General features: G+C 36.4%; 1 protein-coding gene across 1 annotated transcript in view; it reads left to right on the top strand.

Moving 5' to 3' along the window:
* Positions 1 to 27,375, top strand: part of KCNH8 (potassium voltage-gated channel subfamily H member 8) — a 368,898-nt gene that overhangs the window by 239,797 nt on the left and 101,726 nt on the right. Inside the window, exons 6-7 of the mRNA XM_032408779.1 lie at positions 7,156 to 7,313; positions 12,529 to 12,736. Coding sequence (XP_032264670.1) covers positions 7,156 to 7,313; positions 12,529 to 12,736 — 366 coding nt within the window. The remainder of the gene's footprint in view (positions 1 to 7,155; positions 7,314 to 12,528; positions 12,737 to 27,375) is intronic.

A 27,375-nucleotide genomic window follows, 5' to 3' on the forward strand; every position in this document is an offset into this window, starting at 1 on the left:
ATCTATCTCAGTTTTCATCAATTCTAAGTTTTATTACTTGAATAAGCAATATGTACTTCATATGAAATTAGTAGACTTCAGTGTTTAGGGTTTTTAAAAAATTTCATGACTGGATATTTATAGATATGACAGTCCTTATATTTTCTATTGTACTTAAATTTGGAAAGTTTACCACCTGTTCAGTATAACTATAGACAGAATAAGCATGCCAAAGGGATTTCTATAATTAAGTGGCATATGCATGAATCATGGTCTTAAAGTAGGTTTATGTTTAATCATCAAATTATTATTAAAAATGATCTGGTAATTCTAAAGTTCAATATCTAATTTAGAGCTATGTATCACTGAAACAAAGTTGAATAATTTATAGGGACCCCAAATTGGTAGTTTTTACACATATCAATGTGCATGTTATGCAGAAATCTTTTTACATGTTAACTTATACGATAAAATGAAAACAATGTACAAAGTCAATATAATAAAATAATTAGTTTATAGACAGTAAGTGGGGGGTTTAATAGAGATACATTGGGAGTATGTGCTATCTCTCTTGACCTGGCAGCATATTCACAGATGGGGCTTACTTATGCACCAAAAGGTGGAATGATACCAGATAATAAAATCAGAGTCTGTGGCTATGAGACAAGGCATCATTTTTTGCACGTTTTGTCCATATATATAAAGCACTTAAGGGGCACCTTTTGTCCATATGCTGGGGCAAAGAGCACAACAGGTCATCAGTAGGGTTATTTTTATAGTGCTTAAGGATGTTGCAAAGCTGAAAGAGATAGCTATACTTTAGCCCTTTCAATAAAGAATGGGAGCAGTCTGTATAAAAAACGGGTGGAGATTTAAGTTGGCAAAAGTTTACTTCAAGTTATAGTGACTTTTAGGTCACTTCCCTACTACGTGGGTCCATGTGATGTTGATATCGAAGGTCAAAACCAATGTACGGGTCCACCATGATAACACAGGCCACACTGGTACAAACCAGAAGTCAGTACCAGCATCAATCACCCCTGGATGCACCTGCTTGCCGCCTTCTTCAGGCGATTGCTCTTAAATGCTATTTCTCAGAGTCTGCTGCCTTTTCTTTATCATAGAGCTCTCATTTAAAGTAAGCAAGAGGAACAAATGCTGACAAGATGAGCAAGGATGGGGTGGTATGAAAATCTCATCCACTAACATGGACAATCAATTACATTCTTAGGATTGTTAGTCCCTCAAACTTCTTCATTAATTAGCTCTCAGTTATTCAATTTCCCACACCTTTAGCTCAATTTGCTGTGACATCATACTGTGTTCAGAGTGCCTCATCAGCAATGAAAAAAGACTTGGTATCTTTAGAATATGAGTCGGCAGCTGGTTTAGTTAAATATCCTTCCACCCACGCTGTACTACATTGATTAATTTTTAAAGAAATGGCTAAATGAAGATATTAATTATTTGTATGTGATGCATATGCTCGCATGAACATCATTATATTTTAATTTACTTCTTAACAAGTAAGCCAATATGATTTTTAAATTATTTCCCAACTGGCTTACATACTAATAAAGAAAAAAATCTATTAATTTGTGCCATATCAAATTCACCCTTTTTTTCTTTTACTTTCTAATTATATAGTTCTCAAAGAAATCAAACTAGAAAAAAAATGGATTTAACCTTCCTGCTTTTTAGTCCACATACATAGCTGTTTAGTGTGGGAGTGAAATGAAATACTTATTTTTGGAGGTCTTAACAATATGAAAACAGAACATGTACACAGTTAGCTCTCTATTATTTGTCTTTATTTGAATCATGCTTATGTAAAACTGAAATACAACAAGGCAAATTGATTATCCTGAAAATAATTAAGTGCTATCTGAATCGTCAGAGAATTTAATTATATTTCGCCTCCTTTTGGTAGTATATATTATGACCAATTTTTTGGAAATTCTATAAACCACATAGAGTACATATGATGATTCTCTATTGCCCTGCTTATTTACTCATTACACATGATACCAGCACCATGTGTTACAAGGGATTATGTATGTACATACAAGCACATGAGACAGCAAGGTTTTGAGGCAGTCAATTCTTATAAATTAATTTGTTATGGTTTTTAGAATACTTTTCCTGGTTCGAACTGTGTGTGTGTGTGTGTATTTATGGACAATTGTGCATGTTGATGATAAACAGAATTAATGAGAAAGATTACACAAAGAAATTTGGATAATAATAAGTATGCTTTCTTTTTTCTTATATTTTAAATTTTATTATATGTTAATCACCATACATTACATCATTAGTTTTTGATGTAGTGTTCCATGATTCATTGTTTGCGTATAACACCCAGTGCTCCATGCAGAACGTGCCCTCCTCAATACCCATCACCAGGCTAACCCATCCCCCCACCCCCTCCCCTCTAGACCCTTCAGTTTGTTTCTCAGAGTCCATAGTCTCTCATGGTAGTATGCTTTCATGTATTTTCCAACATATGTCAAGAAACATTATACTTATGCTTTCCGGATTTCTCAAAATAGAAACCATACTGTTGCCTTTCAGGTAGGTTGTGGACTGCCTGGAGGAGACCACATTCTTCCTGTAACTTTTGAATGAGTCACTGATTTAATTGCCAAAGATACACAGCCTTTAGAGGAAGTGAGACAGGCACAGGGGGAGGAGCAGCTGTAGCCAACGTTTGCCAAGCTCCACTTTGCTGCTGTGATTCTCTTAGAAGGGACACCAGCTCTGGAAGGAAGGCTCTTTTCCTCCTCATGAGAATCTTATTTTATTCTATGCTTCCCTCATTCTTAGAGAACTTGCATAACCATCTCTGCCCTCCCATTTAAGGGGATGTTTATAAGCATCGTGTTCCCTTGGTTCTCGAACACAGATACCACATTCTGATCAGTGGAGAGAAAACAGAGTGTTCCCTGTTGTGCCTAGACAGAATCGAAGACAGTTCATTACCTTACATTCAATTCTGTGGCTCCCATGTCACTTCTGCGACATTCTTTTACCTGGGTGGTGCTGATGCCGCGTCTGACCCAAGGGCTATGATCAGAAATGCATTTCCCTGCACCGACCTATTGTTATTCCCTCTAAAATATATTGGGAAGTGTGCTAATCTTGAAGATAATGGAAAGAAAATGGGATCAAGTGTCAATAGATGCCCTGTCCTCTGTTGCTTACTCTCTCCATGGCTTTAAACAAGGTTCTTAAATCTCCTGAGTCAGAAAATAGTACACCTGAGAGAGTTGGTATTGTCACACAAACTCATGAATGTGAGAAAGTTTTTGTAAATCACAATACACCAGGATTATGTCTATTTTTATGCATATGGCAAAAGTAGGTTTCTTAGAAATGAGCTTTCCAAAAATAATAATAACCATGGAATAAACCTACAGTTTTGCACAACAATAAGACCATTATCCTGGAAATCTTAGAATATGATATATATGTAGTTTTTTTCTCCCTGAAAATAAGCCTAATGTATTCATGTATTTCAAAAATAGATTTGTATCCATAGATTTAAAAATAATCACTTTTATATTCTTTAACTATTATCACTATTTGTGTATAAAAGTCTTATAATTACTTCTTTTTAAAACCTGAAATTAGCATATCTTCTGTTCACCCAATTAACTCAAATGAGTAACAAATTATTTTTTAAAAGCTTTCTAAACTGATATTCTGTAATGACTCATCCAAGAAAATGTCTTTTCTATTCAGAAGTCTGCACCTCTTTTATTTTTTAGTCAAACACATAATTTACTACACAGCTTTAAAAATGTTTGCTGCATCAATCAACCAAAGGCCAGTCATTTTATTCATTCCTCCATTCATGGGAGTGCCCCAGGAATATGGATGGTGGTAGGGGATTTTCTGTGAAATTTCTAGAACGGGTGATCAGTTAGTAAATATGCAAGGAATTTGTCCCTCCAATCTTTTTTTTTTCCTTTTTTTTTTCAAATCTTTATTTAAATTCTAGTTAGTTAACATATTGTGTAATGTTGGTTTCAGGAGGAGAATTTAGTGATTCTCTCCCTCCAATCTTATAATGAACTCGCAGACTTACGGAATTGGATTCTGTCCCTCCAATCTTAAAATGAATTTGCCGGTGTTATGGAAACCACAGATCACCGGAAGGGTTTGGTAAACAACTCTGGATTTCTCACTCATAAGATGAAAACCTAAATGCCTAGGGGCGCCTGGATGTCTCAGTTGTTAAGCGTCTGCCTTCGGCTTAGGTCGTGATCCCAGGGTCCTGGGATCGAGTCCTGCATCAGGCTCCCTGCTCTGCTGGAGGCCTACTTCTCCCTCTCCCACTCCCCGCTGCTTGTGTTCCTGCTCTCGCTGTCTCTGTCTCAGTCAAATAAATAAATAAAATCTTAAAAAAAAAAAAAAGAAAACCTAAATGCCTAATCTGAGTTTTCTTTTGGAAAGCAGGAAGTTGAAATCCCTGCTTTATTTCAACAGCTGGTGGCCTGACCCATTAAATTGGCTTCCTGATAAGGAAATACATGAACCCAGAAAGTTAAGAGAAAGAATGGGAAGTTCACATGCTACCATAACAGCCTGATGGCATTCCACTGTGTTCTGTTCCTTCTTGGTGGCCATGATGCTTTGCAACTTGGCCGTGATAACACTTTTACTTTGCAGCAAAAATCGCCTTGGAATTGTTTTCATCTTTTGTGAATGGTTTAGCCACTGCTTCTTCGTTTCAGATTCTCAATATTAGCAATAGAACTATTTCAATATTTTTTATTTTTTTGACAAAAATGTGACTTTTAATAATGCTATTTTAAAAAGTTGGATCATTCACAGTAGACTAGAAAAGTTTATTGTTTTCTTTTTAAGTCATCTAGAACTTGCTTCCAGACTTGGGAGGTGACTGGCCTCTGTGAAGGTACCAAAAGCCAAAGTGCTGAATGGGAAATTAGGAGACTTGGATTTGGGTCTTGCTCTTTGACTAACTAGCTGAGGAGTTTAATCCTATGCTTCAGTTTCATCGTTTGTGTGACCCTGGACAAGTCACTTCAGTTCCTTTGCACCTCAGTTTCTTCATCTGTAAAAGAGCATAATAAAACTGTCTACCTCTTAGCATTGTTGTAAGGAGTCCATGAGATTATGATTATACAGGGCCCAGAAGAGTACCGGGCTCATGCTAACTGCATGTGTGTTATCTATAATAATGTAATAGTAATCTGTCTTGTCATAGTTCCTACATTGTATTCATTTTTCTAGTGCTGCAGAGCCAATTGCCACAAATTTGGCAACTTAAAACAACTATTATCTCAGTTTCTATAGGTCGGATAGGTCTGGCCTAGCTGGATGTTCTGCTCAGAGCCTCATAAGGCTGAAATCCAGGTGCCAACTAAAGTGTGTTTCTTTCTGGAGCCTAAGATCCACTTGCAAACTCATGTGGCTGTTGGAAGAATGCATTTCTTCAGGATGGAAGTCCCCATTTCATGCTAGATGTCAGCAAGGGGCCACTCTCAGCAACTGGAGACTGCCGCCCTTCCCTGCCACGTGATCCTTTCCACATTGTGGCTGTTGCTTTCTTCCGGGCAAGGAAGAATGTGTCTCACTGGCTTCCAATCCCTTACCACCAGCTGAAGAAAACTTGCTTGGACAGGGCTTACCTGATCAAGTCAGGCCACCTAGGTGACTCTCCCATTAGCCATATCCTACAACATGATCATGGCATGATATCTTATCATGCTCACAGGTTCCACCCCCACTTAAGGGGAGGAGATCATATGAGAGTGAGGGTCATCTTTGAATTCTGTGTACCACAAGTGTGAACATGAAGTGAAAAGTAAAAATGACATGCCAAGTGCACATTATTGTATGTCCTATCACTGCCATCATCATCGTGATCATGATACCAAATTTTTATCCTCACACAACCCTATTCTGCTAATTTTCAAAGGTTTAAATTAACTGTAAAGAGTATTCCAATTCATTCAATAACCATGTAACTCAGACCTTTGCATTTGCTTCATAACTCCCTCAATTCCTATTCTCTTTGACTGGCATATTTACTTCCCACATTCACTTCCAAGACCAAAGTTCCATGGAGAAGTATGTTCTATTGAATTCACCAGTCCATAAAATACTCATCCATTATCCCCCTTACATGTATGAAGCAATCCCGAAATTCCCTATGGCCTGGTTGTGCTCACCTCTAAAACAAACTAAGGAAAAGGTAATCTTTTCCAGTGCTTTAATAATATTTAACCCAGGGACTAGTATAACAGACTCTGAGATGTTTATTCATAGATAGCAGGAGTGAGCCTAAGATGATCTTTGTGGTTCTGGCTGTCATTTGACCAGCGCTCAGGAGGGCCTCATATTTTGTAAAAAGCTCAATAAATAATAAAATATAAAATAAAAATATAACAAAAGAATGATGTAGGGAAATGATTACATCATCCATGAAAATGGAATGGGGAAACTTAACCTAGAAATCCAAACAAGAATCTTCTGGTATTTTGTTAATATAAGTGCCTCTAGGGCAGAGATGAATTCTGTGCCCGCAGAGATTAATAAAATTTAGCTCATGAAATAAAGTAGAATTTTATTAAAAAAAGAATACAGAGTAGAAATTATATCTGTGCTCAAAATCATCTTTGCCACTGTTGACATTATGATCGTGGATGTGTTACTTTTCCTCATTAAGACTTAGTTTTTGCCTCTTTAACATGGAGGTAATACTGTCTACTTAAGACCATGTTCTGAGGATTAAGTGAAATAACCTATGCTAAGTTCTTAGGACAATGCCTAGTACTCAGTGAGCATTTAGTAACTGATGACTATTGTTGTTATTGCTATTTTTACTCGTTTTAATTATGCTAACGTGTGTCCCAATGTCTGGAATGTATTAAGTGCTCAGAGAATATTATTTTCTTCACCCTTCTTCAATACCTGTTTGTTGAATTGAGCTGGATCTGTCAAGAAGAGTATTTCAGGTATTATCAGTCTGAAATACATTAAGAGGTTACCGTTTGTCTGATTTTTTTTAACTTTATGCAATTTTCTTCCTTCCCCTTCCTCCCTGCCTGCATGCCTGCTTACCTCCATCCTTCCTTTCTTCCTTGTCTTTCCTCCTTTTCTTCTCTCTGTTTCTTCCTTCTCTTTCTCTTACCTTTTTTTCTCAAGCAGATATTATTTTAAATTTCCGAACAACCTATGTTAGCAAGTCTGGCCAAGTTATCTTTGAAGCAAGATCAATTTGCATCCACTACGTCACAACCTGGTTCATCATTGATTTAATCGCTGCCCTGCCTTTTGATCTCCTGTATGCTTTCAACGTCACAGTGGTGAGTAAAGAGGACTCTTCCACATGACCTTGAGGGTTATTTTTAACCCTGTGTTTATTTTCCACATGTTCAGGTTTTAAGTGTTTGTGACAATTTATGCATCCAGGACTTTGTGCCCTCCTGAATAAAGACACCAAAGTGGCCAATGGTATGGAGGCCACAGATTGTCCACTTGAGGAAGTTAGTTCCTTTTGAAATTTGCATTACCTGTTTGAGTTATTTAAATACCTAGACCGGGATATACCAAAAGCCTGAGTTTATCATCAATACTGACCCAGAACAAATCCTTTGGTTAGGAAACCATCTGCAGGAATACAAGCATTACTTTGTGTTACTTAAGGAGATATTTGCCTCCGAAGTTCAGCAGAGAGTTTAAGATTTCTTCCAGTTTTATGACTTTTACTCCCTACCCCTTGAGTATTTCATTATTCACCGGCAAAACAAACAAAAGACCAATCAAGACACAGAAAAATACTGAAATTAAAATAAAAGAATTCAACCACTTCTTAGAAGTTCTTATAAAAATGTTGGGTGGGGCAGAAACCTAAATGACACAGTGACCATGAGCTTGAGAGCTCTGTTGGATTTTTAAATTTTCTCAAGGATTGTAACTTCTCCACTTTCTTCATGGAAAACCTTTATAAAACCTTATGCCTCCTCATGCAAAGCAAATATGTCCACTTGTGGTAGTAGCTATTTTTACTATTAAACAATTGTTCTTAAAAGCATTAAGTGCTCCCTTATACATAGAGAGACTTTTAGGGAGGTATAATAGCATTTTGGGGTCAGTAATGCAATTTGCTGCTAGAGGAACCAATTATAGCAGGCAAAAATTGATTAAACATTAGTTGAAATTAAACATATTTCTTACTCAGTCAACAACCCCTTGAGATTCTCTATCAAGAATTTAAAAGCACAGTTTTCAATATTAAAGTGATCAGTGTTTTTCAAATACAGTCCTTATTGACTTCAGAATGAAGATTGAACTGTAATTCTGCCTATTTAGTACAGATTTGTGCATTTGTTAATTACCTATATAATAGTATTTTTCTTTTCTTTTTCTTTCTATTTTTTTTTTTAAGATGAAAGTTGAGAGTGTCAACATCTTTAAGAGGTTTATAAGTCAACTGAAAGGAAACCTCTGGGGAAAAATTTAGTATATAATCTCAATCAGTGCCACATTGAATTGTTATCCAAGCTTCTTAAAGTGCTTTTTAAAATTGAATTTGACTAGATAAGTGTACTATAATGAAAGCATAATGACTTAAAACAAGGCTTTTGCAAGACTGCAACAAAAAAAAATTCAAAAGAAATATATAATTCACAAAATGCTAAGAAAAATTTTCCACATTCTCCTGGAGAATTGTTAAATAAATGGTGTTCAATAGACTGTGCTCTAAATTAACTTACTGCTTTGCTACTAAATACTAATAATATTTTTTTATGTTCCATTTCTCTTTGGGCATTGAACAAATAGAATTATTTAAAATATCTGTTATATAATTATTTATAAAATATATATAATTTTAAGATACATAACATGTGTATATATCATTAACATCCTCATTGTCTAAAATTAACACAAAGGATTTTTGAAAAAGTCTAATTCTCATATTTTGATGAATTTTAAATACTTGCACACTTTTACTGCGTTCTTGCTCCCTTTCCTCATTCTGTCTTGTGAAATCTGTCATGAACATTTTATAAAGAATGCAAGTTGTAGATCAACATCTATGTTAGAAAGAAAGAAAAAGAGGAAGGAATAAAGGAATCTCTCTTCTCAGTGATAATTTTTCTGCTTCTCACAGGAGTGAGCATATGATCATTAACAAATTGGCGCATAAATTTGCTATGCCCGCAAATAAATTAGTCAAGATGAAATATTCTATTTGAACAGAAAATCTTGTTTAATGTATTATATTTACTCCCCAGGAAAACATAGGTTATGAGGAAAAGTTTTTATACTGCACAGACTTACAAAAAAAAGGGGGGGGTGGAAGAAACAGATAAATAAGCAAACACAGATGTTGGCTTTCCAGATTTAAAATACATCCAGTTAGGGGCGCCTGGGTGGCTCAGTCATTAAGCATCTGCCTTCGGCTCAGGTCATGAACCCAGGGTCCTGGTATCGAGCCCCACATTGGGCTTCCTGCTCAGCGGGAAGCCTGATTCTCCCTCTCTTGCTCCCCCTGCTTGTGTTCCCTCTCTCGATATGTCCCTCTCTGTCAAATAAATAAATAAAATCTTTTTTAAAAATAAATAAATAAATAAAATACATCCAGTTAGTGCATCTCTGTAGATGACATTCAAAAATGCATTACAACCATCAAAAACGTATTGGATGCTCTAATTTTGACGTTGCCCATAATTGCTGATGATAAATGTTTTATACACAGCTCACACATTTCTTTAATAAAATTTACTATGTGTAAGTCACTATGAAAGGCACTCTGAGAGACAAAGTTGTGAATGAGACAGAAAATATGATAGAGTGAAAAAGGCAAAAGTATAAATCCCAGTCTTATCACTTACCGTCTGAGTGACTTCCTTGGGGAAGTTAACATCAAAATTGGCAAAATGAGCATGAAAATCGCTACAGGGTTTCTCAGCAGCCTAAAAAGGCAACATTTCTATAAAATACCTTGCTAAGTGTCAAACACCCAGAAAGACCTCAGTACATGTTAATCAACTTCTCTCTCTTTCTCTCTTTCTCGCCCCTAGTGGATAGCCAGGGAGTGATCATGTCCAGCTGGTAATAGGGGAAACTGCCATTTGATAAGGGGTTCTGATGAGTACATCACTGTCTTGCACCTACCTATAAGCTGCTTCTAATTTTTATCAGTGAAAAATTCAGAACAGCATCCCAAGAGTAGAAAGAATACTTTCCCTTTTTCAGATTATATATTTCCATCTAAATCAAATATGCCTCTGTTTTCTTTCATTCACTAAGAGTCCAAACTCACATTTTATAGCAAGAAGCTGTTGACTCAGATGGGAATAAGTATAATTTATTTCAAAAGTGTCAGCAAAATCACTAAGGCTGCCTCATCCTGGACACCAAGTTTTGTGTCCCTTATCTTTCCAAATGACTATTGTTCTTATGTAAGGACAGCCCCCCATTCTTCCCTCAAACTTCTGCTTTCTGGTGAGAGAAAATGGAGAGATTGCCCATATCAATATTCTATGTTCAATGGTGTCTTAGTCTGCTCAGGCTGCTATAACAAAATATCATTGACTGGGTGGCTTAAACAATAGAAATTTATTTTTCAGTTCTGAAGGCTGGAAAGTCTAAGATCAAGGTTCCAGCCAATTTGGTTCTTGATGAGGGCTCTCTTCCTGGCTTGTAGATAGCTGTCTTCTTGCTGTGTTCTCATATGGTAAGGGGAAAGAGAGACATTGGATTAAGGAGAGAGGGGGCCAGGGAGAGAGGAAGAAAAGATGGGGAGAGAGAGCATTCTCTGGGCTCTTCTTATAAGGGTACTAATCCCATCTTGAGGACCCCACCCTCATGACCTCATTTAAACCAAATCACTTCCCAAAGGCTCCATCACCAGTTACCATTACACTGAGGGATAGGGCTTCAACATGTGAGATTTGGAGGAACAAAATTCAGTCCACAGCAGATGGCTTTCTCCATCTGGGATTTCTGTTTGAGGTTTCATTTCAATTACAAAACTGTCATCTATCTATCGAATTCTTCTACGTATAAAATAAAACTCCACCCCTGGTAATTCCTCTAAGCTACAAAGTAGATATTGCAAAGTACTGGCATGTAATCGTCTGGTTTACAATGAGCTGGAGAAATGACAGATGAGCACTTGGTTGTGAAGGAGAAGAAATAAAACTTGACACAGAAGAATGAGAAAAAGAAATAAAAGCACAGCTAGCTGCCAAGTGCTTCAAATGACCTTACGATTTTATTATATTTCAGTACAGAATAATTCACAAGATTACAACTGAAAGCACTTTTATTGAATTTCTATTATTATATTGACTGTAGAGTGTTTTGTATCTCAATTTATTACCCATTCATTCATTTAACACATATTTATTGAGCACTTACTATGTGTCAGGCACTACTCTAGGTAATATTTTCTTAGACATAAGGGGAGATCAATAGTGGAGGAAGGAACTAGAAGTCAACAGCTGACTCCAGGACTAATTATAAAGGCAAATTTCCAGAAGATGCTGACCTTGTTTATGATTCTGTCTGTTGAGGTGTAGTCATACAAACCACTTTCTTCCCCTTTATTTATGGTTCCTTCCATAAACACACACCCCAAATTAAAAAAAGGTCAAGTAATTTGTCAAACTCTATTTGCATATGAGCTAATACTTTATTTGCCTTTTCTATTTTAGAAAGCTCATTGAGGCTCTTTGAGGTGTGAAAGAGTATGCATTAGTACACCACATATGTTGCTAACAACGACATCAACCATTCTGGTGGTCACCAATGGTGCACATTTTTCAGATGGGTCCTGAAGTCAGGAAAATAATCCCTTAGCTATAAGTGTATTGTTTTAGTGCATACGAAGACAGGACCTAGGAGAGTTTTCAAAAATTTTGTTCCATTTTAATTTTGGTTCCCTAAGCATGTCTGTTTGAGAGAGGGCTCAGGATGTATAAGCTTCAGGCATGTGTTTTCTCTATCGATGATGTTAGAAGAAAGCATAGCACGTGAGACAGGAGGTGCTACTGGTATTTGTGAGTAGATCTTACACAAGTTTGATAGATCTAATCACTGTTTGTTTCAAAAACTGTTACCTTTGTTACCACTTCACACAGTTTTACTTCAGTGGGTACAAATTATTGTTATAAAGCCACTCTTACATGGAGGAAGGGATGTGGAATTGAAAGAAAACGTATGTAAGAGGTGGAGACACCCTGATGTTCAATCCTGAAACCCTAATGTGCTTCAGTTGTGTATCAGAATATACAAAATTATATTCAATCAAATCAGTAGAGGAAAAAAGATAAATCTTAAGGAAAATAAGTATTAATTCGAAATTAAATTGTCTTATCATCTTTTATTCTATCACCTCTTGATATAATATGTTGAGAAGGGGCATTGGTATGGTCATAAAAATGACCATAGCGTTGGACTCATGATTATATTTAATTTCAAGAACTTTCCAGAATGGCTGTAAGTTAAAGTAACTGTCATAGCATGGAATGAGCCGTGGGCCAAGTTGTGCTGCTCTGTCTCCTCCCACAGGTGTCTCTTGTGCATCTCCTGAAGACCGTCCGGCTGCTGCGTCTTTTGCGTCTCCTGCAGAAGTTGGACCGTTATTCCCAGCATAGCACAATCGTCCTGACTCTGCTCATGTCCATGTTTGCGCTCCTTGCACACTGGATGGCGTGTATCTGGTATGTCATTGGAAAAATGGAGAGGGAAGACAACAGCCTTCTGAAGTGGGAAGTTGGTAAGGGCTTACATTTGTCACATTTTCCATTTTTAAGTGAAAAGGAAGATTGTCTAGAATTTGGAGGAGGTGAAAGATGAGTCCATAAATATGTCCTCTGACTGTCGATTTGTCTAATGTTTTTTAGGGGCTGAGTTGGGGGGTCTGTGATACAAGTGATTTCTTTTGAGAAAGTTTTCTGGAAAATTCTTATATATTTTTTAAAGAGTAATGGGTTAAGATTTCAATGGGCTGTTTAAAGTGACCGGCCAGGCTGTAGAAGTGTTTAGATAAGTAATGTGTGATCTTATCTGACATATCCAATGCAGGGCTAGTACCAATGAATCACTGGGTAACTGGCCTATGGTCAATCATTGCAGTGAGAGAGAGAGTGAGTGTATTATAATGACACACTTTCCACATTTAGTATACTTTGAGAATTTGTGATGATAGAGGGAACTGGATATTCACAAATATAATTTGTAGAATTTTGTGTCCCTATAATACATGGGAATTTAAGGGAGATCTTTCCAAGTGTTACATAATTCTGCATAAATGAATCTGAAATGTTCTGCACAGGAACACATTTTTAAACTTATGTTAACCACAAGAACTTTACAGAAAATGAAATTCTGAAGGCTATAACCCTCTATCCAAAAATTCCTGCCTTCTTCTCCCAGTCATTGCCTTTAGAGAATTGTCATAGTACCCCATGTAGAATTTTTTTTTCTCTTATTCTGGCATTTCATCAGAAGAATCTGTTTCTTGGTTGGATAGAAAATTCTTCACTTCTTTTCTCCAAAAATCAGTCTTGAACTTTTGGAAGCTCAGACCTTTGCACAGGGATGAAGCCACAAGAGATTCTCAAGAGAGAAACATGCTCTAACTTTTCATACCAACACTTAATGGCAGAATGCATTTGGAACATCCCTGGCTTGGCTCTCATAATGCCACCCTCTCACCAGAGGGCATATACAAAGCCTTCAAAGTTTGTCTTTGGAGAGTGAGCTGAAGACCCTAAGAAAACAGATTCCAGGGAATGAATCGCCTGTCTACATTCTTAAAAATGCTCCTACACATCTCAATTTTGACCCTAAGCTACACCAAAGCAATAAATGTGTTCTGATAATTTTCATCTCAGACTGGTTTTATCTTCCTTATCAAAGTACTTCTTCTGTGTCTTGCCATGGATCTCAATTCTCAGAAATGAAGTCAAGGGAGAAAAATAAAACTGCAGCATGAAAGCAGGAATATTCTACATAAAGAGAATATGGGATGAGATGAGATGTGAGAGTGAGAGAGGGAAGACAGGGAGAGAAAAGACAGTGAGAGAGGACAGAGAAGAGTTGATCAAAAGGAGGACCAAAGTCTAGATTGTACTTGGATTAAAATATTTCCTGTTCCTTAGTATTGTTTCCCTTTCTATTTTCTTGTCCTGAAGGCTCCCTCATCACACTCTGGTGTAGTCCTAATGGTGTTCAGTGAATTATAGCATTAGATCTCTGCCCTTTGTTTTGAATCCATATTAAAATTCTGACTTGTGGTCAGCCACCTGATTCCTTTCTGGGCCTGACCTAATTTCCTTCAGGCCCCAGACCTATACACTCATATTAATTTGTAAGTCTTGTCTAGTCTGAGAGTCTCCAGATGGGGAAATTCAGCTTATTCACGCTCTCAAATTTAGTTAGATGAGGAAAGCTTTTTGATTCATTTCCAACACACCAGTTATGCTGCAGATGTACAAACTAGCTGCTGTTTTTCTTCCCACAAACACACAGAGGTATTGGTTTTCCAAGAAAAAAAGAAGCCAACCATCTAAACTGCTTCAGTATTGCCCATACCACTCCTACTCTTAAACCTGATGCTATGGTTCAATGTAATGAACGGGAACTTGTGAGGTGAAAGTCAACCCACCAAGAAAGCACTGGCATAATACAATAATGGGAAGAAAACATTGGGTTGGGGCAACTGAACTCTCCTCATCATGGCTCCACCACTAACCAATTGTGAGATTTGCAGTAATTTTGTTCATCTCTACAGGCCTCGGTTTCCTCATCTAGAACGTGAGAAAACTCACCATATAACTCAAAAGTCTATTTTAGTTGCCATGATTTATGACTTTAATGGAAGAACAAACCCAGTATTCTGTGCTTATTTTTTTTTTTTATCATAGTTCAGGGTCCACATAAACTGTCAATAGCAACAACCCAATGTCAACAAGTTTGAAGGAAAGGGGTGTGTCAGGGAGTACATCTTGTGATCACAGCGTGTTAAAGAATTGATATGTTTTACTCAGTTATGATAAGAATAATTCAACCTTTATCTTTAGAGAATTAGATTTCCTGTCCAAACACCTCTCAGAATATGATCAGGAAGGTAATATGCTAATAATGTCTGTCAATATTGGGTTTATAGGCCTGGCTACAAGGACTTTCCCTTCCCTTAAAATTACTTGCATTATTGTTCATTTAAAATGTCCTCCAGGGGCTCCTGGGTGGCTCAGTCATTAAGCATCTGCCTTCGGCTCAGGTCATGATCCCGGGGTCCTGGGATCGAGCCCCGCATCAGGCTCCCTGCTCCGTGGGAGGCCTGCTTCTCCCTCCCCCACTCCCCCTGCTTGTGTTGCCTCTCTTGCTGTGTCTCTCTGTCAAATAAATAAAATCTAAAATAAAATAAAATAAAATAAAATAAAATAAAATAAAATATTCTCCAGCTGAGATTTGGACATAAATTAAATAATTATGACCTCTTCTACCTAATTTTTTAATGAAGCAGCTGAGAATCTAGGCTAATTTAGTTTTTACTATGGAATTTGTACACTAGTATTGTTTTACCTTTTTTGGTCCAACTACCATGAATTAAAAAATTCTTCACACAAATAAAGTTTGATTAGAGAACATGTTCTTTATGTTGTGACTAACATTAGATGTATAGAATACATTCGTATTCCTAAGGGATAAAATGGAATTTTCTTTCTAATCACTGTTAATTGTCTTGAAATGATTCTTCCCCCTTTTTGTCCTTGTCAGGTCTACTACTTACAGTAGAGAGAGTGTCAATATTTTGCATCAGATCAAATCAAAGTTAATCTTTAAAAAAGATTGTAATATTGTTTCTCTATAAGATATCTCTTTCTGGAAGGAAGAATTAATACTCGTGGACTAATTATACCAGAGGCTGGTTATGAACTGATTTGCCTGGTGTTATTTTTACTTCATATCCTTATGCACTTTTATACTATATTTTAAGAAATTTAAGGTTTGGTTTATCGTTTCATGGAATTTTAGACTTGGGAGGACCTTAGTCTAACTTTTTTGATTTTATGGTGAGAAATAGAGCTCTAGGCTATACACACTCTGTGATGTAGGGGTTATTATCTGTTGTACCCACTGCTGTATCCTCACTGTGGTGTATAGTTCCTGGTACATGGGAAACGTGTGAAAAAAAAATGTTGAATGAGTCCGTCTTCAAGGTCATTCAATTACTAAACGACAGTCATGGGACAAGAACCTAAATTCCTTAACTCCTTGTGTAGGACTCCTTCTAATAATTTTGAATATTATGAAATTAGAGGAAATGGCTGTTTAGCAAATATTTTCAAGCAGGAAGATTGAGAGAAGAACACATAGGGTGATCACTTAAGATTTGGTTACTCATTCAAAAAATATTTTTTGAGTGCCCACTGCATGCTTGCTTGATCCTGTGTAAGGCACTCGAGTTATCAAAACTAACATCATACTTAATGTCATGGAACTTAAAGTCCAGTAGTAGAACAGAGACAAATAACTCAATGGATATATCACAGTGAGATAATTCTATAACTGGAACATGCATAGAGGGGAGGTAGCTGGATCTAGCTAGAATATCAGCAAAGGCTTTTCCAAGATGAGCTGGTTTTAAGGGATGAATAGGTCTGGTCTCTACAGATGCTGAGGAAGGGGAGTGAGTGAGAGCAGGAACATGGCTACATGAAGCAGGTCACTAAGAACCAGCATAAAGGGTGAATGGGGTAGTAAGGTGATGAAGCTAAAGAGGCAGGTAGTCAGGAACGGGATCTTTAAAGACCATTCATGCTAAGCTTTAGAGTTTGGACTTCATCTTAAGGCTACAGCGAAGCATAAAGGATCAAGCAGTGATCCTTTGAATATAGAACACCAGGGAATGGGGGAGATGTTTTGCTCTGCTTCATTTTCAATATCTATAAAATGGCAATAATAATAGTGCCTGCCTCATTAGGGTTGCCAGTATTAAATTAGGAAATCTATGTGAAGCATTTAATACTGTGCCTGGCACCTAGTAAATTCTCAATAGATAGTAGCCATTATAGCCATCATTACCATTTTATTATGACAGTTACTTCTAATAAGGAAAGTACCATGAACTGTGACTAGTGATATGTATGATTTTATATGGGAAGAGTATTAAGAACTGCTTTAAAAAATATTTCCCTTTAAGTTTAGTTGTAGTGCTGGGCAACAAATTTTATGCTTTTGCCTATCTTCAAATTAGAAAAGCCCATGCTTTATATTTGAGTCAGTCTCTGAAAAATTAGTAAATTTCACATAGCCTGACAATTGCACACATACAGATTTCCCCTTCCAGGATAATACAGACGACAAGTCCAACATCTATCCTATAAGCCTGTTGGGATATAGAAAATTTTTATGGAACTTAGACAGTGCTTCAAGGGCAAGATTTAACACTACATTAAAGAGGCATAATACAACTGGGTCTAAGTGCGCTTTTTATTTTATTTTTTTAATTTTTTAAAGATTTACTTATTTGAGAGAGAGAGAAAGAGAATATGGGAGGGAGGGGCATGGGGAGCAGGCAAGAGAGAATCTCAGGCCGACTCCCCACTGAGTGCAGAGCCCCACACAGGGCTCCATCTCAGTACCCTGAGATCCTGACCTGAGCTGAAATCAAGAGTCAGACGCTGAACCAATTGAGCCATCCAGGCACCCCTAACTGTGCTTTTTAAATTAAAGTTTTTATTCTGGCTGCAGACATGTGTCAGAATGATCTCTTTGGGGGGGGTCTTCACTTGTTTTCTATAAGAAGTCTTCAATAAATATCCAGCTAGAAATGTGTGAGAAGACATGTATATTTCTGTACATCCCAATTAATGTAGGGATATATTATTTTAATGATCACTTATGAAGTTCAATTAATGACTTATAAAGTTCAATTAATGACATTGAATTAGTCCTTAAGGAGCTCCTTAGGATACTGAATAGAATGTAATGGTTCTGATTTAAGTGAGAAAGATTTGGATTTGAATCTTGCTTCAGGGATTTACTAGGCATGTGATTTTGGCCAAGATGACTTCAGTGTGTGACTTTTTATACAAGGATCTTTAGTTTTCTTGTCTGTAAAGTGGGTATGGTAGTACTGACCCTTGGTGGTTTTGAGTATTGGAGGTACTCAAGTTGACATACCTAACATAGTCTGGTACATAGTACGTTCCTGCAGCTGATAACCACCACCATTACAACACCTCCTCCATTCTTTATAATAATAGGGCTATTCTCCAACTGCAGCTCCTTGCTCAAACTTACATCAGTGAGCTATGTAGAGTTGAAATAGCAGTACTATTCAAGTCTAGTGAAGAGGTGATATTTCTGTAACAGTCAAGATTCTTGGTTGCAAACAAAAACAGAAAAGGAATCCATCAACAGGACAGGCAGACTCAGAAATAGAGAGAGAACAATACTACTGAAAGAACATGATCCAAGGCAGCTCCAAATATCCCAATGCAGAAAGCACGGTTGCTGACATTTTGCAAACATGGCCTAGACATGGTTCTGTCTTTGTAGATGCTATGAGACAGTCCTAAGCACCTGTTTGTCTCAAAATCTTAAAAAAAAAAAAAAAAGGGGGGCGTCTGGGTGGCTCAGTTGGTTAAGCGACTGCCTTCGGCTCAGGTCATGATCCTGGAGTCTCCGGATCGAGTCCCCCATTGGGCTCCCTGCTCGGCAGGGAGTCTGCTTCTCCCTCTGACCCTCCCCCCTCTCATATGCTCTCTCTCTCTCATAAATAAATAAAATCTTAAAAAAAAAAAAAAAAAAGCACCTGTTTGTCTCTGATTCACAGTCCCTGAAGGGAGAATCCAATCGGCCAAGCTTAGTCACATGCTCAAACACTGACTTATGGGGTCCCACCTTCCACTTCCCACCTTCTACTTCCACTTTCCACTTCCATGGTGGGAAGTGGGGCCCTGTATCTCTCCATTACTATGTACGATGGAGAATCCCTGCTTCACATAAGATTTTAGACAGCCCCCCCCCAAAAAAGATGAATGTCTTCTACAATAACATCTTTACCCTTACATTTAAAAACAAACAGTACAACTTACAAAAACATTTATTAAAATGCTTCTCTGAATCATACCCTTCTCGGACATCATCATGTCAAATGGAATTAGCTGAAAAATGGAGATGTGGTAATTATCAATGCTTCTTGCTTACTGCAGTACAGTCCGTGCTCCTTATGTGAACGTCACAGCGGCCTTCTACTTACCAAACTGCTCCTTCTGCTAGACTGCATCTTGGTCAGTAGCTCCCAGTTGTAGCCAAAATGCTTCCTTATATTCTTTCTCAAAGCTATCTCTATTTCTAAAGCTATGACATGCTGAACTTTAAAATAGATAATCTGCTACAGAGGTTAGAGATGAGAGTATACTGTAATAGAGAGAAGCTTTTTTATCTTTTAATCCTTTGGCTGGAGTAAGCTTATCCATTGTGGTTGCCTAAAAGTGTATCTGTGCCAGTGACCAAAAAAAAAAGGAAAAAAACAAACCCAAAAATCTAGAATGGGAAGAAAAGGATTAAGTGAGATATAATTTTCAAATTTTCATTGACCCTTTTAATCCTAAATCTGATCCTCATTGGATAAAATATCATAAAAGCTGATTGATTCGAAGGGCTCTCTAGTTATTAACTGCTTAGCATTTACAAGCCTCATGCAATGGGGAAAAAAATGACCAGTCTTATGATATCGTGAGCTGGTTATTTCAATAACTATACCATTTTTTCCTTAAGAAGGTAGAATTGACTAGTACTCTACATTTTTAGGTTTTATATAAAGGATTATAAAAAAAATTTTTTAGATAACCCTTATCTATAGATTCTCATTTGGGGGAATATATGAAATAAAGAAAGGGGAGGAAAAGCCTAAAATGGAGGTTTCCAGCCATTAAAATGTACCCTAGTGAGGGACACCTGGGCTTTTTTTTTAAAAAAACACAAGATCTTAAACTTTAATGTGTACTGAAATCACCTGAGGATTGTATTAAAATACAGATTCTAATTCAGTAAGTCTGAGGTGGAGCCTGAGACCCAGTACATTTAACACGTTCCCAGGTGAAGTCTGAACTGCTGGTCCCCCCACCATACTTTGAGTAGCAGGGTTTTAAAAAGTCTTGGAGATTTCTGTGACTTTAATATTCCCGGTTTATAAACAGTCCTAAAACCAGCAACAACTCAGTCCTTCCTAACCTTTTCCATATTCCTATCCCTTTTCAATCCTCATCACATCTGTGAATTTATTTGGACACAGTAATGGACTGAGGAGGTCCATTGAGAAAGAATTAACCTCAATGCTGAGGCAATACAACACGGTGGTTTAAATATCATCAGAAACAATTTATATTATTTGTAGTTCTGAGAAACTAAAATTGAATACCATCAGTTTTAAAAGAGTTGCCAATGTTTTCTATTCTATTTTGATAAAGGTTTCTAGAAAATAGAAACGTTTTCATGTTTTCAGAGCAAGATTTTACTCTTTTGCCATAAAGAGCAAATGGTTTATTCTTTTCTTTCTTTCTTTCTTTCTTTTTTTCTTTCTTTCTTTCTCTCTTTCTTTCTTTCTTTCTTTCTTTCTTTCTTTCTTTCTTTCTTCCTTTCTTTCTTTCATATAGTTGACGCACAATGTCACATTAGTTTCAGGTGGCAAATTGTTGATTCTTAAAATTCAGATTTCCATTGTACTTTCTGAATATAATGATAAACTTTGTAAAAATTGAGGAAATAAAGTATATATGAATGTCCAGTTCTGAGGTTGAATTATCTCTGTAGTCTGACCTTGGATGTTTCAAAATTATTTGGGCATTTATAAATCAAGCAGCACAAAATTAGCTTTTAATTGCATAATGTTCTCAATCCTTTGATAGGGAAATTCTGGGTTTCAGGCAGCAGACTGGGAGTTAATATGATTTCACATTGCCAGGGTTGCTCAATAAAAGGGCATACTTCATACTTAACAATTAGAATATACTGAAGCTGAAATATACTCAGGATATCTTCGTACCAGAGTTTCCAAATACGTTCAAGCTTCAGACGATACACTCCAGGCAATAAATGGTTCTATTGTCATATAAGTTTGAGAAATGAAGCCACTCCATCCCATTCTGAAGGACTGACAAGGTAAATTAGCACAGTATGAGATCAGAGAAATCCCAAAGAAACTGATTAAACTTTATTTAACCCAAATGTTGCATATATTTATTTTACCTCGTAACCTTTCCTTTTTGTATATGCATTATTAATATTCTGTTAACATCCTATGAATTTGTAGTTAAAAACTCACACCTTAGCAAAAGTTACTAGACTTAATATCATAGTAGGAGGAATAATTATGATTTTAAAATATAGGATACCACATATATCATTTCACAGTAAATCTATAAGAACAGAGAGAGAGATTATCCTCATCTATAAGACGGAAATAATAAAAAATACCTACTTTAGAGAGTAGTTGTGTTGCAGGATCATTGAGTGTGATGGTCAAGAAAGAATTCTTGAGGCCTTTTATGGTGTAACCTAGTAAGTTTATTTAAGCAGCACGGGGACAGGACCCATGTGCAGAAAGAGCTGCACGTTTGCTGTATGAAGCTGGTGGTTATATGCTTAGTGCTCAAGGGAGAGGGGATGTGCAGGGAGTATTAAATCATGAGTGTTTCTTTGAATTTCTACTCATAAAACTACTTTCACTGAGATCTCTCTGGTGCTTATCATTCAGCTCTATATTAACTATCGGTGAGGGTCATGAGACCCTTTAAGAACGTAGCAACCAGCACTTACTTGATCCTTATAGAAACTGCAGGCTATAGGTCAGCCTTCTGGGCTAAAGGTGAGCATTTTTTCTTCTATACCTCATCAGATGGGTGAGCTTAAGTAAGCTAATATATATAGAAACAGTTTGCAAACTGAAAACTGCTGTAGAATTATGACACAATCATTGTTGTGTTAGTAACATACACACAAACACACATACATGCATATATGCATATGTTTATATGTATAAGTGTATCTCTCTTTCCAGAGAGACATTATGTACATACTCTATACCACAAACTCCTGTCTTTATGTTCTTCCCATGATACTGATCTTGGTGTGCCTATATAAAGAACCCATGTACTGAGGGTTCTAGAGGGGAGGGGGGTGGGAGGATGGGTTAGCCTGGTGATGGGTATTGAGGAGGGCACGTTCTGCATGGAGCACTGGGTGTTATGCACAAACAATGAATCATGGAACACTATATCTAAAACTAATGATGTAATGTATGGGGATTAACATAACAATAAAAAAATTAAAAAAAAAAAAGAACCCATGCATAATACATGTATTTGGGCGAATGCAGGAATGAATGAGTGGACCACAAATAAAGGCTCTGTCCCATATCAATGGGTCACCCCACTCAGATTCAAAGAGGAAGAGGTTCTGAAATCAGTTTTCCTTCAGTGTTTCGAAGCAAGTTACACAGGGTTTGTCTTTCCTTATATTATCTCATCATTTATACAATTAAAGAACAAAATTCTCATTGCTCATTTGGCTAAACTGTATTGCCATGAAGTATAGATCATACAATAATAGGAAGCCAGAGGGAGAGAGAGAAAGAGAGAGAGACAAACTAAGAAACACACTCTTTATAGAGAACAAACTGAGGGTTACTAGAGGAGAGGTTAGTGGGGGGATGGGTGAAATAGGTGAAGGGTATTAAAGAATACACTTATGATGAGCCCTGCATAATCATAATCAATGTATAGAATTGTCAAATCATTATATTGAACACCTGAAACTACTATAACACTGTATGTTAACTCTACTGGAATTAAACTTAAAAACTGAATTAAAAATAAATAAATAGCCAAATGTCAGGATTCTATTTCTATTGAATAGCATATTTCTTTAGGATATTTTGACTATCCAAATATTTAATTTCTTCAGTATTCAAATCACATTTCAACAGGAACTGTTTTGTTTCTATGGAAGGAGAAAAATCATTTTCCCTCTACTCTTCCAGGTTCTTGGTAGAGACACCCCTGTAATAAAAAGACAGATTAACAGGAGAAAACAGAAGTATAATAACATGTATATCTCTTGTATACATGGGAGAAACCCAGGAAAATTGAGTAACTTGCAAAAATAGTCCATACCTTCATCTTAAATACTACCCTCAGCTAAAGACAAAGGATATTGGGAGTGGGGAGCCAGATATGGGAGTTATCAAGAAAGCACAGTAAACAAGGGTATAGTTGGGTTAAAGGACAAAAATTCAACTGAGTAAATTTGAACATCAAATTAACTTTTTCAGGGATTCAGGGAAGCATCCCATCTAGCAAGTAGAAAGCAGCCCCGAGGAGGTGTACTAAGCAGAAGATTTTTATAGGCAGAAATGGTGCAGGACAAGGAAGTTATTAGCACAAGAACAAAAAAAGATTGTTGCAGGCAAGGTCATCTTCCCTTAGCAGGAAGGACAGAGTCTTACTCAACATGCAAATGACCTCACCAGTGATGATGGGGAAATTCCCGACTGATTGGTTTAAAATTCCACTCCTGGGAGAGGCTGAAACTGCAGTTAGTTTAGGTATTAGGTTTTGGTGGGGCTTAACAATAGTGACTCAATTTTGGGCCCGTAGTTTCTTTTTAACAATTGATATGAGTATCAATATCATATTAATAGCAATATCCAACTTCAAAACCATACCGTTAAAACAAGTTATTCAAAACAAATTCTCATCACAAACGACTTTGTTCAAAACAAGGTTTCAAAACATGGATTTGAAATCAACAATTTAGTACACAGGTGGCAATTGGTGATTGATGCAACTTCCAGCCCCTCTCCCCTCCCTGAAGGTCTGGGATGGGACTGAAAGTTCCAACATTCTGACCACATGGTTGGTTCTCCAGCAATCAGCCCCATCTTTAGGTTCTGTGCTAAAAGTCACCTCATAAAAAAAGGTGTTTTAGGAGCTGTGTGCCAGAAACAAGATGAAGACCAAATACATATTTCTTATTATAAATTACAATATCACATATACTATTAAAATAAATAGATTTTTAAAGGCCATATTCTTCACTTAGGGTCTTGGAATTTGTGTGATGTGGCAGTGAATAAGTCAGTTCTTAGTACGTTTTCGATTTCTTACTGTGTAGAATATGATAAGAAATGTTTCACCTTTACAGGATACCAGAGATGGCTCATCATTTCAACTCTTTCATTCCCTATCCTGATCCTTTTTTGTGTGTGTGTTTTCTGAATTTGTAAATGGTTCAAACATGCTTCCATTTTCTAACTGGAGATAAATTTGGGTTGGTACTACTGATAGCTCTCATTAGATCCAAAACTCTCCAATGAGCTGTTTCCTAGTCTCATTTGTGCCTCACATCCCTGGAGGAATATGCTTAGTTCTCAAATATCTTGAGCCCCGCCCTGGACCTCGACTTTGGAAGGGAGAGTCTCCTTTGAGTATTTTCTGCAAGAAGCCTTTGTTTTGAGGTGATGCTTTGCTGACCATTCATTGACTTCCTATGTTCCTCCCAAAGGATCCTATGATTTACTTACTAGAAATTTTGCCTACCTCTGACCTCTTCCTTTCTACCCTATAGGATTTTCCTGAGTTATGTGGTTGTCAAGCTCAGGAACAGTAATATGATTCTGGCTCCCAGAGTGCCAAATGCTCTTGTTCTTAAATAAGTTCAAAGTTGAAGACACTAGTTTTAGGGTGGTCCAAAAGGTAATGTGAGCATCTAAAGAAGAGAAAGAGTGGTCAGGGGGAGTTTAATATAGCTGATTGAGGCTTGGATCTAACTTCCTCTTTCTTTCTTTTCTTTTCTCTCCCTCTCTTTCTTTCTTTCTTTCTTTCCTTCTTTCTTTTTTCCTCTTTCGCATGCATATTTTAAAGCCTAAATAATTTCTCAGTATTATTTATTGAATAATCTATTTACTCACACTAATTAAATATGGCATTTTAATCATACTCAATTATTATGCATACTTATGGCTATTACTAGGTTTCATTTTTCTTTCATTGACAATCTAATTTTATACCAGTATTGCAGAGTTTAATTACTGTACTGTTTAAATTTTGGTACAGCAAGTAGAATGAGGCCATTCTGACTCATTTACTCATTTAGATCAATATTAGAAAAAATCCCCCCTCCAAAAAATCCAAATGGCATTTTAATTGGAGTTAATTTCAAGAATTAATTTAGGGAAATTAATGCTTTTAAAACAGATATTTTTGTCATCTAAGGTATGGTACTTAATCTCTAATTATTTAAAAGTTTTTATATAATTAAGAGAAAGTGTGTAGTTTTCTTCATACAAGTTACACGTATTTCTTATTGAGTTTATTTCTAAATATTTTGCATTTTTGTTCTTATGTGGGTGGGATCCATTTTCCATTAATTTTGTTCCAGTTATTATTGGTATAAGAAAATCTAGTGACTTGAAAATAATATTGTATATATATTTCAAATAATATGTATCTAAGTTTTGATTAAGTTAAAATTAAGTTTTAATTAACTAATAAATTTATTTAATTACATTAATGTTTAGGAAAACAGTCTTATAATCTAAAATACTAATAAATTTCTCCTTGACTTATCTAATGTCTATACTCTTTTCACAAGGGCTTGAGAAAATTATGTTTTATTATTTACTCTAACTTCACTAGATGTTACTGAGATGTTTTATAGATCACTAACAGACATTATTATTGATACTTGATACTCCACAGAGTTACACCAAACTTTAAACTATGGCCCTCAAAAAATATATTTTGTAACAGAACATGGTATAATAGAACAACTCTTAACTTGGAAGTTGGGATCCTCTATTCTAACTGCAGCCCTGCTGCTAATTAGCTATATGACCTATGAAATTTTATCAAACCACATCTGTCCCAGTTATCTCTGTGGAAATGAGATACGAAACTGATTCTTACTGAGTCTCAATTCTTGAGTCATAAGCCCTTTTGGAAAATGAATGGAAGCTGTAGTTCTCTCATGATAAATCCATACCTGTATATAAATACTTTGCATAAAATTATAGTTTGTGTATTCCATGATGCTTTTTCATGAGCTAGTAAACAAAACAAACAAAAACGTCCTAGAGCTAGATGATCTCTAAGATTGTTTTCAACTTGAAGAAGATTTAGTTACAATTCCTTTAAGAAAACTGCCTTGCCCCTGAAACTTGGGTGTGTTGAGGAAATAATACCTTAGTCTGTTGACATATCTTTCACCATGAGGGAGACTCAGTCAGAGCTGCCCTAACTCATTAGTAGAACATTTTTTCAACTTTCTGTTCTTTCCAGGTTTTGTACCATTAGAGTGTAATTATATTCTGTGCAATAATATACAAGCAGTGAAAATCCCCTCCTTTAATCCACTTCTTCCTAAAGTTCTTAGCCATTGGAGGAATTTAGCCACAGCCATGCCCTGTCAATTTTATGATGCAAACAAACTCAATACACAATTTCACTTTACATGCAACTTTAAAGAAATGCAATGATTTCTTAAACTGAAAGAAAGCAATACTGCTCTCTAGATTGGATATAGAAATAACTTGTGATTGAAATGTTCAAATTTTCATTTCTGATTTAATCTCTAAATGATAGTCAGAAGCAAAGCTGATTTCCTAATATCTTACAATTCCAGTCATTTGGACAGCATTGTGATTAGCCCCGCTGGGGAGTCCCTCTGCATTGCAGCCTTTAACTCCAGCATTTTTTTTCAACCCCTGTACTCAACAACCTTAGGCAATTGAGTTGGCTCCAGTTGAATTACTATTTTATTCCAGCGAACCTTGGTTCATAGATCACAGGATGTTAGTGTAAGGAGGAGCCCTAGAGAGAAATATTCTAAACCTCTAATTTTACTTACTTGCTTGCTTCTCATGATGCACTGGGAAGAATAGTGGACTGGGAGTTGTGAAATTTAGAGTCCAATCCAGGTTCCAGGCTTGATATTTGTTCTGGGTAAAATGAGGTGGTCAGAATAGTTGATCTCCAAAATCTTCAGAACATCAACTTATTTTTTTATGTGAAGAAGACAGAAACAAAAGACTTTCAATGGATATTTTCTACTCTAAGGCCTTTCTGAAGCTGGAAATACATATTTCTACTTCCAAAAATATGTGAACTGGTTTTTGTGATTTCTGGCCTAATTCCAAAGAGGGAGTAGGGTTGACCTGATGGAGATCTTTTTAAAATTACATTTTAGTCTATGTGTTCCTTTCCTCAAATCCAAATATAATTAAATTTCCAGTGCTGAAGGTTTGTAAAGAGAATACTTTTAAGAAGTAATAGAAAATAACTTGTGATTTCAATGGAGAAGAATCAGGGTGTCAGGATTTTTCTTAAATTAGTATCTTTG

Source organism: Phoca vitulina, unplaced genomic scaffold (genome assembly GCF_004348235.1).
Source record: "Phoca vitulina isolate PV1807 unplaced genomic scaffold, GSC_HSeal_1.0 scaffold10, whole genome shotgun sequence".
NCBI classification, from domain to species: domain Eukaryota; kingdom Metazoa; phylum Chordata; class Mammalia; order Carnivora; family Phocidae; genus Phoca; species Phoca vitulina.